General features: G+C 45.2%; 1 protein-coding gene across 1 annotated transcript; it reads left to right on the plus strand.

The window, feature by feature from the left end:
* Window positions 1-314: 314 nt before the first annotated feature.
* On the plus strand, window positions 315-14,317 carry LOC139757290 (uncharacterized). Its single transcript, XM_071677659.1, has 4 exons — window positions 315-471; window positions 11,556-11,697; window positions 12,596-12,712; window positions 13,889-14,317. The coding sequence occupies exons 1-4, from the start codon at window positions 422-424 to the stop codon at window positions 13,997-13,999; spliced, it is 420 nt and encodes a 139-aa protein (XP_071533760.1). The 5' UTR covers window positions 315-421; the 3' UTR covers window positions 14,000-14,317.
* Window positions 14,318-15,370: the final 1,053 nt, after the last annotated feature.

Consider the following 15,370-nt stretch of genomic DNA (forward strand, 5'->3'; position numbering starts at 1 on the left):
CAGCCAAGACCCCAGCACCAGGCAACCAAGACCCCAGCACCAGGCAACCAAGACCCCCAAACCAGGCACCCAAGACCCCAGCACCAAGCAACCAAGACCCCAGCACCAGGCAACCAAGACCCCCAAACCAGGCAACCAAGACCCCAGCACCAGGCAACCAAGACCCCAGCACCAGGCAACCAAGACCCCAGCACCAGGTGTTGAGAAGAAGCCTTGGGGGGAGGTCGTGCAGAGTCTGGTACTGTTGGCATCACGTGTTGACGCAACCACTACCTCATGTTTCGTAAGTCAGCCTCGCCCGTGTGTGATAATACAGATGGACTCATGAGAGGCGCTGGGACACGGGGTCCGGGATGTATATAAGTGTTCCCCCGTGCGACTGTCAGCAGCATTCGGTCACCTCTGTTGTTACTGTGTCAACATGAAGTACCTCTTGCTGGCCCTCGTAACCCTTGCCTTGGTGGGCCTAAGGTAGGTCATCCTTCAGCGGGCTAGGCGGCTCTGCAGATGCACGGCTCAAGTCACCCTGGTCTAAGTGGGACTCAGATAGGACCTCAGCCAGCGGGCCTCCTTCAAATTATCATGACAGACCAAAATACTCTTTTACATCATTGATATAATACAGCATAAAGCAATGGCAAAGTGTCGAATTATGCACGTGTAGGTCTCTCTCTCTCTCTCTCTCTCTCTCTCTCTCTCTCTCTCTCTCTCTCTCTCTCTCTCTCTCTCTCTCTCTCTCTCAACGAATGCCTTTAGCCTTACACACAATTGGTTGAAAACTTATATCCCGAAGATGGTATGAGAGAGACATAAGAATGGAGGAAGGTAATGTAGGGATGGGTGACGTCCTCTACAGACTATACTCGCCCGTCTCTCCGAGACTTGCATTTACCTTCCTCACCTCACCACCTCATCCATCAACAAATTAAACAACCATGGTGATATCATACACCCCTGCCGCAGACCGACCTTCACTGAGAACCATTCACTCTCTTCTCTTCCTATTCGTACATATGCCTTTCACCCTAGATAAAAACTCACTGCTTCTAGCAGCTTTCCTTCCACACCGTATATTCTTAAGACCTTCCATAAAGATTTCTATCAACCCAATCATATGCCTTCTCCAGATCCATAATGTTGCATATAAATCCATCTACTCCTTTAAGTATTTCTCACATACGTTCTTCAAAGCAAACACCTGAACCACACATCCTCTACCACTTCTGAAACCACGCTGCTCCTCCCAAGTCTGATGCTCTATACATGCCTTCACCCTCTCAATCAATACCCTCCCATACAACTTACTAGGTATACTCAACAAAACAATACCTCTGTAGTTAGAACGCTCATCTTTAACCCCCTTTCCTTTATACGATGGCACTAAACATGCATTCTGCCAATCCTTAGGCACCTTACCATGATCCATACAAGCACCGAAAATCTTTATCAAGCAATGAACGACACATTCACCCCATTTCTTGATAAATGCGACAGCAATATCATCCACTCCAGCCACCTTGCTGCGTTTCAACTCACACAAGGCTTTCACCACCTATTCCCTATTCACCAAACCACTCTCAATGACTCTCTCACTTAGCATAACACCCCGCCCATAACACCGTTCATCTGCCACGCCATCATCAAATGCATTTATCAATCCTTCAAAAACTCTCTCCATCTCTTCCTCACTTCATCACAATTTGTTATCCCTTCCCCTTTTGACCCCTTCAGCGTTGTTCCCATTTGTTCTCCTGCCTTTCACATGTTATACAACTCCTTCCAAAACATTTCATCATCCCTAAAGCTTATTCTCGCTCACCCCAACTCTTATTTGTCCTCATTCAACACCTGCAACTTCCTCTTGACCTCTTGCCGTTTTCTCTTATACATCTCCCAATCATTTGCACTCCTCTGTAAGTACCGCCCAAACGCCTTTCTTAATCACTAGCAACTTTCCTTCATCCCACCAATCACTACCCTTTCTAATCTGCCCACCTCCCACCTTTCATATGCCACTGGCATCTCCTGCACGTCATCACTGCTTCCCTAAATACCTCCCATTCCTCACCCACTTCCATCGCTTCATTTACTTTCACCTTTCGCCATTCCACGCTCAATCTCCCCGGGTGTTTCTTCACACAAGTCTCTTTTCTAGGCTCACTTACTTTTAGCAATCTCCTCTCTCTCTGACACTGCTTCGTATCTCTCGAAAACTTCTGCAAATCTTTACCCTCGCCTCCACAAGTGACATCTGACATCTCACCAGCTGCTCTCCTCTAGCACACCTACGTTCAAGTCTCTCCTTCACACGTCTATCTACCAACATGCAATCCAACCTTTCCCACTCACACTCGTATACTTGTGGATATCTCTCCCTTCAAAGCAGGTACTCCCAACCACCAGTTCCCGCTCAGCACACAACTTCACAAGCCGCTCATCACTTCTCATAATTCTGTACAACCTGCGCGCCCCAGTTTTAGCCCCAATCCCCCCCCCCCCCTATCTTCGCACCCAAATCAACGATCACCAAAACCCGGTCCCCCACATCAAAACTGCTAACACACTCACTCAGCTGCTTCCAAAACACCCTCCTCTCATGGTCAGGTGCACAAGCACCAACAATCACCCATCTCTCGCCGTCCACTTTCAACCCCACCCATATCAAACCAGAATCCACCTTCCTAAACTCTATCATACACTCCCACAACTCCTGCTTCAGGAGCAGTGCCACTCTTTCCTTAGCTCCCGTCCTCTCATCAACCCTCGACTTTACCATAAGACCCTTCAAACCACTGCCCTCCTCGCAACACAGAGCTTTGTTTCACTTTGTTTCCTCAAACATACTACCTATTTCTCCTCCATTCTCATCTTGGTTACATCCACACACATTCAAACACCCAAGTCTGAGCTTTCGAGGAGGTGAACACTACCCACATGGTTCCTTCTTCTATTTCCTTTTCTTAGATTGAAATACAAGAAGGGGGGTTTCCAGCTACTTGCACCCTCCTTTTCATTCGCCTTCTACGACCTGCAGGGAATAAGGAGGTAAAATCCTTTCTCCCCTATCCCAGGTATATATATATATATATATATATATATATATATATATATATATATATATATATATATATATATATATATATATATTTATTTTGCTTTGTCGCTCTCTCCCGCGTTAGCAAGGTAGCGCAAGGAAACAGACGAAAGAATGGCCCAACCCGCCCACATACACATGTATATACATACGCGTCCACACACGCAAATATACATACCTATACATCTCAATGTACACATATATATACACACACAGACATATACATATATACACATGTACACAATTCATACTGTCTGCCTTTATTTGTTCCCATCGCCACCTCGCCACACATGGAATAACAACCCCCTTCCCCCTCATGTGTGCGAGGTAGCGCTAGGAATATATATATATATATATATATATATATATATATATATATATATATATATATATATATATATATATATATATATATATACCTCATGCATGTCACATAAGGCGACTTTAAGGGGTAGGAGGGGGGGGGGGGGGAATTGGTCACCCTTCCTTATATACCACTCGTCACAAACAGGAACTGAAGAAGCACCAGTTCAGGTCATGTCTTTCAGATATAAACTGTTCAATGGTGATTGTGAGCTGGGAAGGAGCACGGGAAACTTTAGGCGAAACATTACCCGTTGATTTTTCTGAAAAACAATTAATCATTTAGCTTAGCATTCTTTCTCTCACTCTTTGTTTCTCTCTCTCTTTTTCTTTCTTTCTCTCACTCTCTTCTTTTTCTGAAGTTGCCCTGCCATTATCCGCTATCCTTCCCACTCGACAGTCAACACAGAGACTTTGCGTTGACTCTAAAGCTACGGCTAACCTGGTGGTCAGATTTATTGACTTTTAATTATAAATTATGTCATCTTGATGTCGTGTAGTTTCATCTTACACTGTACTTAAGATTGAGGTTCTCAGACAATGTGTCTTACTTTCTTTATCACATAATCCTCTTATCTATTTACATCTGTATAAGTCATTTGAATATGGTTTAACTTTACAGCTTGTCATCTCTTTAATTCTAGTTTACAATTCTGAGTCTTCTTACATGTATACACTTTGTAGCTGGGTTGCTAGTGAACTTTGTACGATTGTTGCACCTCATTCATGACGAATTAAGAACCCGAAACGTCTCATGCCAATATGATTAACATACAACATGGGTTTTAATTTTTATAATGAGAATCCGTTTCCCAGCACCGAGTTCCATCAGCAGGATTATATATATATATATATATATATATATATATATATATATATATATATATATATATATATATATATATATATATATATATATATATATTCACTATACTTTGTCGCTGTCTCCTGCGTTAGCGAGGTAGCGCAAGGAAACAGACGAAAGAATAGCCCAACCCACCCACATACACATGTATATAAATACACGTCCACACACGCACATATACATACCTATACATTTCAACGTATACATATATGTATACAAACACAGACATACACATATATACAAATGTACATAATTCATTCTTGCTGCCTTTATTCATTCCCGTCGCCACCCCGCCACACATGAAATAACAAACCCCTCCTCCCGTATGCGCGTGAGGTAGTGCAAGGAAAAGACAACAAAGGCCACATTTGTTCACACTCAGTCTCTATCTGTCATATATAATACGACGAAACCACAGCTCCCTTTCCACATCCAGGCCCCACAAAACTTCCCATGGTTTACCCCAGACGCTTCACATGCCCTGGTTCAATCCATTGACAGCACGTCGACCCCGGTATACCACATTGATCCAATTCACTCTATTCCTTGCACGCCTTTCACCCTCCTGCATGTTCAGGATCCAATCGCTCAAAATCTTTCACTCCATCTTTCCACCTCCAATTTGATCTCCCACTTCTCGATCCCTCCACCCTTAACACATATATCCTATTGGTCAATCTTTCCTCACTCATTCTCTCCATGTGACCAAACCATTTCAAAATACCCTCTTCTGCTCTCTCAACCACACTCTTTTTATTAATACATATCTCTCTCACCCCTTCATTACTTACTCGATCAAACCATCTCACACCACATATTGTCTTCAAACATCTCATTTCCAACATATCCACCATCCTCCGCACAACTCTATCTATAGCCCACGCCTCGCAACCATACAACATTGTTGGAACCACTATTCCTTCAGACATACCCATTTTTGCTTTCCGAGATAATGTTCTCGCATTCCACACATTTTTCAACGCTCCCAGAAGTTTCGCCTCCTCCCCCACCCTGTGACTCACTTCCGCTTCCATGATTCCATCCGCTGCCAGATCCACTCCCAGATATCTACAACACTTCAATTCATCCAGATTTTCTCTATTCAAACTTACCTCCCAATTGACTTGTCCCTCAACTTTACTGTACCTAATAACCTTGCTCTTATTCACATTTACTCTCAGCTTTCTTCTTTCACACACTTTACCAAACTTAGTCACCAGCTTCTGCAGTTTCTCACCCGAATAAGCCACCAGCGCTGTATCATCAGCGAACAACAACTGACTCACTTCCCAAGCTCTCTCATCCACAATAAACTGCATACTTGCTCCTCTTTCCAAAACTCTTCCATTCACCTCCCTAACAACCCCATCCATAAACAAATTAAACAACTATAGAGACATCACGAACCCCAGCCGCAAACCGACATTCACTGAGAACCAATCACTTTCCTCTCTTCCTACACGTACACATGCCTTACATCCTCGATGAAAACTTTTCACTGCTTCTAACAACTTGCCTCCCAAACCATATACTCTTAATACCTTCCAAATAGCATCTCTATCAACTCTATCATATGCCTTCTCCAGATCCATAAATGCTACATACAAATCCATTTGTTTTTCTAAGTATTTCTCACATACATTCTTCAAAGCAAACATCTCATCCACACATCTTCTACCACTTCTGAAACCGCACTGCTCTTCCCCAATCTGATGCTCTGTCCATGCCTTCACCCTCTCAATCAATATCCTCCCAAATAATTTCCCAGGAATACTCAACAAACTTATACCTCTGTAATTTGAGCACTCACCTTTATCCCCTTTGCCTTTGTACAATGGCACTATGCATGCATTCCGCCAATCCTCAGGCATCTCACCATGAGTCATACATACATTAAATATCCTTACCAATCAATCAACAACACAGTCACCCCGTTTTTTTTTAATAAATTCCACTGCAATACCATCCAAACCCGCTGCCTTGCCGGCTTTCATCTTCCACAAAGCTTTTACTACCTCTTTGTTTACCATATCATTTTCCCTAACCCTCTCACTTTGCACACCACCTCGACCAAAACACTCTTTATCTGCCACTCTATCATCAAACACATTCAACAAACCTTCAAAATACTCACTCCATCTCCTTCTCACATCACCACTACTTGTTATCACCTTCCCAGTAGCCCCCTTCGCCGATGTTCCCATTTGTTCTCTTGTCTTACGCACTTTATTTACCTCCTTCCAAAACATATTTTTATTCTCCCTAAAATTTAACGATACTCTCTCAACCCAACTCTCATTTGCCCTCTTTTTCCCCTTTTTCACCTTTTTCTTGACCTCCTGCCTCTTTCTTTTATACATCACCCACTCATTTGCACTATTTCCCTGCAAAACTCCTCCAAATGCCTCTTTTCTCTTTCACTAATAATCTTACTTCTTCATCCCACCACTTCCTACCCTTTCTAATCTGCCCACCTCCCACGCTTCTCATGCCACACGCATCTTTTGCGCAAGCCATCACTGCTTCCCTAAATACATCCCATTCCTCCCCCACTCCCCTTACGTACGTTGCTCTCACCTTTTTCCATTCTGCAATCAGTCTCTCCTGGTACCTCCTCACACAAGTCTCCTTCCCAAGCTCATTACTCTCACCACTCTCTTCACCCCACATTCTCTCTTCTTTTCTGAAAACCTCTACAAATCTTCACCTTCGCCTCCATGAGATAATGATCAGACATCCCTCCAGTTGCACCTCTCAGCACATTAACATCCAAAAGTCTCTCTTTCGCGCGCCTGTCAATTAACACGTAATCCAATAACGCTCTCTGGCCATCTCTCCTACTTACATAGGTATACTCATGTATATCTCTCTTTTTAAACCGAGTATCCACAATCACCAGTCCTTTTTCAGCACACAAATCTACAAATCTACAAATCACAATTTCCATTTACAACACTGAACACCCCATGTATACCAATTATTCCCTCAACTGCCACATTACTCACCTTTGCATTCAAATCACCTATCACTATAATCCGGTCTCGTGCATCAAAACTACTAACACACTCACTCAGCTGCTCCCAAAACACTTGCCTTTCATGATCTTTCTTCTCATGCCCAGGTGCATATGCACCAATAATCACCCATCTCTCTCCATCCAATTTCAGTTTTACCCATATCAATCTAGAGTTTACTTTCTTACACTCCATCACATACTCCCACCACTCCTGTTTCAGGAGTAGTGCTACTCCTTCTCTTGCTCTTGTCCTCTAACCAACCCCTGACTTTACACCCAAAACATTCCCAAACCACTCTTCCCCTTTACCCTTGAGCTTCGTTTCACTCAGAGCCAAAACATCCAGGTTCCTTTCCTCAAACATACTACCTATCTCTCCTTTTTTTCTCATCTTGCTTACATCCACATACATTTAGACACCCCAATCTGAGCCTTCGAGGAGGATGAGCACTCCCCGCATGACTCCTTCTTCTGTTTCCCATTTTAGAAAATTAAAATACAAGGAGGGGAGGGTTTCTAGCCCCCTGCTCCCGTCCCGTTTAGTCGCCTTCTACGACACACGAGAAATATATATATATATATATATATATATATATATATATATATATATATATGGCGTCCTAGCTTCGTCTATTTCCCTCTTGTGTCCCCTGATGATGTGATTATTACACGAAAGTGCACTTGGGAACTTTTCGTGTTTCATTTTTCCCGTGGACTCATAGGAATATCTTGATCACGCGCAAAATTGTGATCCTTTCCAATATATATATATATATATATATATATATATATATATATATATATATATATATATATATATATGTATATATATATATATATATATATATATATATATATATATATATATATATATATATATATATATATATATATATATATATAACTCCGCGTTGTACAGTCAGGTTCGGTAAAACGCTATCAGCTGGCTATGTGTTCTGTTCGGAAACAACCGATAGACCCCGTTGCTCACCATTGTGAGACGAAGGGTATTCGAGTACTTAGTATTTCGAATAGTTGTTTCCTATTATATACAGTCCCTTAGCCTAGCGGTTAGCATGCCTGCCTCTTGCACAAGGGGTCCCAGGTTCGATCCTGGCTGTTGGAGCTTTGTATGTTCTATGAAGGTGCGCGTTCATATACACTTTATTCGTATATATATATATATATATATATATATATATATATATATATATATATATATATATATATATATATAAATATATATATATCCCTGGGGATAGGGGAGAAAGAATACTTCCCACGTATTCCCTGCGTGTCGTAGAAGGCGACTAAAAGGGAAGGGAGCGGGGGGCTGGAAATCCTCCCCTCTCAGTTTTTTTTATAATTTTCCAAAAGAAGGAACAGAGAAGGGGGCCAGGTGAGGATGTTCTCTCAAAGGTCCAGTCCTCTGTTCTTAATGCTACCTTGCTAACGCGGGAAATGGCGAATAGTATGAAAAAAAAAAATATAAATATATATATATATATATATATATATATATATATATATATATATATATATATACATATATATATATATATATATATATATATATATATATATATATATATATATATATATATATATATATATATAAACACCTGACTCCAAAAAATAGCCAACAGTTTCAAAACAGATCGTACGTATATCGAATAACGATTAAAAAAGTATGGCAAAATAGCCCACAGTGTCACACAAGCCAGCTGTCACCACCCCCACAGTGCCACACACGGCAGGTCACCACTCCCACAGTGCCACACAAGCCAGCTGTCACCACCCCCACAGTGCCACACAAGCCAGCTGTCACCACCCCCACAGTGCCACACAAGCCAGCTGTCACCACCCCCACAGTGCCACACAAGCCAGCTGTCACCACCCCCACAGCGCCACACAAACCAGCTGTCACCACCCCCACAGTGCCACACAAGCCAGCTGTCACCACCCCCACAGTGCCACACAAGCCAGCTGTCACCACCCCCACAGTGCCACACAAGCCAGCTGTCACCACCCCCACAGCGCCACACAAGCCAGCTGTCACCACCCCCACAGTGCCACACAAGCCAGCTGTCACCACCCCCACAGTGCCATACAAGCCAGCTGTCACCACCCCCACAGTGCCACACAAGCCAGCTGTCACCACCCCCACAGTGCCACACAAGCCAGCTGTCACCACCCCCACAGTGCCACACAAGCCAGCTGTCACCACCCCCACAGTGCCACACAAGCCAGCTGTCACCACCCCCACAGTGCCATACAAGCCAGCTGTCACCACCCGCACAGTGCCACACAAACCAGCTGTCACCACCCGCACAGTGCCACACAAGCCAGCTGTCACCACCCCCACAGTGCCACACAAGCCAGCTGTCACCACCCCCACAGTGCCACACAAGCCAGCTGTCACCACCCGCACAGTGCCACACAAACCAGCTGTCACCACCCCCACAGTGCCACACAAGCCAGCTGTCACCACCCCCACAGTGCCACACAAGCCAGCTGTCACCACCCCCACAGTGCCACACAAGCCAGCTGTCACCACCCGCACAGTGCCACACAAACCAGCTGTCACCACCCCCACAGTGCCACACAAGCCAGCTGTCACCACTCCCACAGCACCACACAAGCCAGCTGTCACCACTCCCACAGCACCACACAAACCAGCTCTCAGCACTCCCACAGCGCCACACGAGCCAGCTCTCACTTCTCCCACAGCGCCACACAAGCCAGCTGTTACCATCCCCACAGTGCCACACAAGCCAGCTGTCACCACTCCCACAGCGCCACACAAGCCAGCTGTCACCATCCCCACAGCACCACACAAGCCAGTTATCACCACTCCCACAGCGCTACACAAGCCAGCTTTTACCATCCCCACAGCGCCACACAAGCCAGCTCTCACCACTCCCACAGCACCACACAAGCCAGCTCTCACCACTCCCACAGCACCACACAAGCCAGCTGTTACCAACCCCACAGCGCCACACAAGCCAGCTGTCACCACTCCCACAGCACCACACAAGCCAGCTGTCACCACTCCCACAGCACCACACCAACCAGCTGTCACCATTCCCACAGCACCACACAAGCCAGCTGTCACCACTCCCTCAGCGCCACACAAGCCAGCTGTCACCACTCCCACAGCACCACACAAGCCAGCTGTCACCACTCCCACAGCACCACACCAGCCAGCTGTCACCATTCCCACAGCACCATACAAGCCAGCTGTTACCACTCCCACAGCACCACACAAGCCAGCTGTCAACACTCCCACAGCGCCACACAAGCCAGCTGTCACCACCCCCACAGTGCCACACAAGCCAGCTGTCACCACCCCCACAGCACCACACACGGCAGCTGTCACCATCCTCACAGCGCCACACAAGCCAGCTGTCACCACCCCCACAGCGCCACACAAGCCAGCTGTCACCACCCCCACAGTCCCACACACGGCAGCTGTCACCACCCCCACAGCGCCACACAAGCCAGCTGTCACCACCCCCACAGCGCCACACACGGCAGCTGTCACCACCCCCACAGCGCCACACAAGCCAGCTGTCACCACCCCCACAGCGCCACACACGGCAGCTGTCACCACCCCCACAGCGCCACACAAGCCAGCTGTCACCACTCACAGCACCACACAAGCCAGCTGTCACCACCTCCACAGCGCCACACAAGCCAGCTGTCACCATCCCCACAGCGCCACACACGGCAGCTGTCACCACCCCCACAGCGCCACACAAGCCAGCTGTCACCACCCCAACAGCGCCACACAAGGCAGCTGTCACCACCCCCACAGCGCCACACACGGCAGCTGTCATCACCTCCACAGCGCCACACACGGCAGCTGTCACCACCTCCACAGCGCCACACAAGGCAGCTGTCACCACCCCCACAGCGCCACACAAGCCAGCTGTCACCACCCCCACAGCGCCACACACGGCAGCTGTCACCACCCCCACAGCGCCACACAAGGCAGCTGTCACCACCCCCACAGCGCCACACACGGCAGCTGTCACCACCCCCACAGCGCCACACAAGCCAGCTGTCACCAACTCCACAGCGCCACACAAGCCAGCTGTCACCACCCCCACAGCGCCACACAAGCCAGCTGTCACCAACTCCACAGCGCCACACACGGCAGCTGTCACCACCCCCACAGCGCAGCTGTCAGTAAGAAGTGTACCCGTTGCCCACAGTACCCAGGCGGAGCCAGGCTGGTGCAGGTGTGCAGCGTTTGTCTCCTCCCGACACACAGAGCTGATGGTGCTGGAGCTGCCAGAGGTCAACATTACCGACTGTCAGAACCACAACCAATGTCGCAACCGCTGCACCAAGGAGGTAAGATCTGTGGCAGTACGAAACCACACCATCATGTACCACACTACCCTCAGTGAGAGGCCCAGGCTGGAGGACTTACAGTAACAGTCCTAGTTTGTACTTAGGTTGAGAGGCCCAGGCTGGAGTACTTCCACGCACCTGGAGCCAGGCTGGAGTACTTACACGCACCTGGAGCCAGGCTGGAGTACTTACACTAGCAAACCCAGGCTGGAGTGTTTAAACTTCATAATCCACACCAAGACATATCATACCAGGTAACACCGCTCTGGACTTTATCACATTAAGTAACACTGTTCTGGACTTTATCACATTAAGTAACACTGTTCTGGACTTTATCACATTAAGTAACACTGTTCTGGACTTTATCACATCAAGTAACACTGTTCTGGACTTTATCACATTAAGTAACACTGTTCTGGACTTTATCACATTAAGTAACACTGTTCTGGACTTTATCACATTAAGTAACACTGTTCTGGACTTTATCACATCAAGTAACACTGTTCTGGACTTTATCACATCAAGTAACACTGTTCTGGACCTTATCACATCAAGTAACACTGTTCTGGACTTTATCACATCAAGTAACACTGTTCTGGATGGCACCTAATTTCTACTATGGTCTGGACCAGTGGTTAAGTGTTTACGTCCCCAGGAAGGGCAAGTAAGCATACTACCCAAAGGGGCCAGGGAGTAAAGTATTTCAGAGATATTATATTGATGATGGTATGTTACATCGATGATGGTATATCATACTGATGATGATATACCATCATCAATTACATTGATGATGGTATATCATTGATGATGGTATATTTCAGACGGATGGATTATTATGTTATCTTAAAAGGAAATCACGAGAGCAGTTTTCTCATGGTGAACATCTGGTCTTCGTCAGATTAATGAGATGACCAACGACATGGACTTGTGGTCACTCGTCGAGGGAGAGACAGTTGGCCAGTATTTCTGCCAGGAACTCTATTCTCACTTCTTCTTCTTCATCCACAACTCCTACGTAAGTTACTCTCTTAGTGGCAGTAACCTGCCACACAGTTTTGTTCATGTGTGAGTACTGTGTTGTTCATGTGTATGTATTGTGTTGTTGATATGTATGTATTGTGTTGTTCATGTGTATGTATTGTGTTGCAGTAATGTTGTGACAGGACATGCAGTAACCAGTGGAGCGTCCATGTGTAAGGAAGTGAAGCTCAGATGTATTGGTATCTATTACAGCAATGACTGAGAAAGTAGCGCCAACTGAAGGAAAGATTAGCATGATGAGGGCTGACAAAAGAGGAAGGGAGAGAGGGTGGAAGTGCGGTAATGTCTCAGATGATAATATGGTGCACACGACCTTAGTCTAGTAGATCTTGGCAAGAAGTACAGTGGCTAAGGATGTAAGTCCCCACCAACACTACTGAACCATCACTCCACTCCTCAAGTATTATAACTTTGGACCAGAATGTTGATTTCACTTTTTTCGTTGTACTGCCTCCCCTAGTGCAGCCTTCTTCCACCAGCCAGCCAGTGACACACCAAACAAGCTACACTGGGGTCGTACACTTTCCCGATACAGTACGATATCAAGTAGATTTTGCTGTCACCTCTAACGATAAAATGTAATATTTGCCTCAGAAAATTGTCACGTCACAGTCTCAGCCACAAGGGTCGTCTTATTCTTCGTATCAGTGACGTTGGAACACACTAAACCAAACCAACTATAAACAGAAGACAGTAATCTCATTATGTCCTCAACATGACTCCTCCTACTCCCCAACAAGTCGTTCCAATGACACCTTGACTTTCAGTGTTAATATCACAGCTGTGCTGCAAACTGGAGAAACTCTGGTCTTGTGAAAGAGGCCAGATTATAAACAAGTTACAGTTATCTTTCGCTGAAAAAATATTTTTTTGTGCACATTCCAAGTTCACTGTAATATATCCTTCTTTTTTATTACTAAGAGAATAACGTTTCCATAAGTGAATACATTATGGAGAGAACATAAGCGATACAGTAACTAGCGAGTGATTCAAAGACGATCACCCTCCTCTTGTTCACATCCATATACCATTCTTCCATCTGCTCCATCATCATAAAGCCACACTTGCCTCATGACACGGACAACGTTACCGCATGTTGTGTAGTCATTATAACCCCGGGGGAAGCTGATTCTGTCGTTCTTCTCCTCAGATACATGGCTACTACGAGATCTGTGGCGGACCTTGGGAGTACACTGGCATCGACTCCCAACAGATGCTCTGCTGTAATCTTGGCCAACACGAACACTGTATCTCACTGTAACTTGGCCCAACACGTGCACTGTATCTCACTGTAATTTGGCCCAACACGAACACTGCATCTCACAGTAACTTTACCTAACATAAAGACTACTACTCACAAAAACTTGTCCCAACATTAACATTGTATCTGACCACAACCTGGCCCAACACGAACACTATGCCTCACTGTAACGTGGCTCCACACGAAGACTGTGCCAGTGTATCCTGACCCAACACTGTATCCCAGTGGTGACGGAGCTTCAGTACACTGATAGTGACGCAGGTGGAACTTACGTTTGTACTTCCTTTGGTTCCAAACAAATAAACGATTTCTTGTTTATCCCCTATTTTATTTTTCATTAAAGGTGTCAGGTACGTTGTACTGATAATGGTAATGAGCACTGTGAGGCACTAACCAATGTGAGGGGTTGACCAGTATAAGGTGTTACCCAGTATGAGATACTGACCAGTATAAGTTAATAATGTTTTTCATACAGAGGACAACCTTCCTTTTGAAAAGTAGGTGACATTGAGGGAGGGGGATGAAATATGGGAATGGGAAGACATAGAGGGAGGGAGAAATATAGGGGAAGGGGGAAGATACAGAGGGAGGGGGAAGATACAGAGGGAGGGGGAAGATATAGTGGGAAGGGGAAGGATGCAGAATGCTTTAGGTATAAGTGTGTCAGGTAAGGATGTAGAGGTCAGGCCTCCCCAACGTGAAAGCAGAACTACACGTACATGTATCGTGACAGCAGAACTGGATCAAAACAAAAGTCCAAGCACCTTGAAGACAGATTTAAATTTCTATGTAATGTGAAGTTTCGAAGAAAGAAGAGCTACAACCGATACAGATATAAGTAACGACAATAGATTTTTCTACCGCTCAAAAATTAACCATATGAAATAAGTCTTATATCTAACATTATTTTCTTTAAGAAAGTAGTCTCCGTAGATATCTAACAAAAGTTAACATTCGACAACATAACTCGCAACACTTTGTTGTTACAGATACAGTCACTAGAAATATACGCAAAACGTCAGAGGAAACGAAATGGCAATTTTTTTCGTATAGTTATAGATAACTGTCATAAAATATCACGAGATGTCAACGATCTAAACACATATATTTAATCTCGTCTTTCACATTTGTTATTTCCCGAAAACTTCAACTCATCTTGAGCAACCTTTTCTTGCATAGATGACTGATCTTCTATCCTACAGCTTGTGTAATTCAGAACAGAACAGTATCATTGCATGAAGCGTTGTTAGGGCAACTACTGTAGCAGTACAAACCACCAATTAATTTTTTCTGACAACACACCGCCCCTCTTCCTCCAGCTGTCCCATCTGAACACCAATCATGATACATCTCTAACTGTAATGACTTAGG

Source organism: Panulirus ornatus, chromosome 25, assembly GCF_036320965.1.
Source record: "Panulirus ornatus isolate Po-2019 chromosome 25, ASM3632096v1, whole genome shotgun sequence".
NCBI lineage: Eukaryota > Metazoa > Arthropoda > Malacostraca > Decapoda > Palinuridae > Panulirus > Panulirus ornatus.

What these genes read in the sequence shown, in the direction of transcription:
- LOC139757290 (XM_071677659.1), top strand. Translation starts at nt 422, where the DNA reads ATGAAGTACCTCTTGCTGGCCCTCGTAACCCTTGCCTTGGTGGGCCTA. An exon ending in GCAACCGCTGCACCAAGGAG is followed by an intron (nt 11,698 to 12,595) that starts GTAAGATCTGTG and finishes GGTCTTCGTCAG; the next exon opens with ATTAATGAGATGACCAACGA. An exon ending in TCTTCATCCACAACTCCTAC is followed by an intron (nt 12,713 to 13,888) that starts GTAAGTTACTCT and finishes TCTTCTCCTCAG; the next exon opens with ATACATGGCTACTACGAGAT.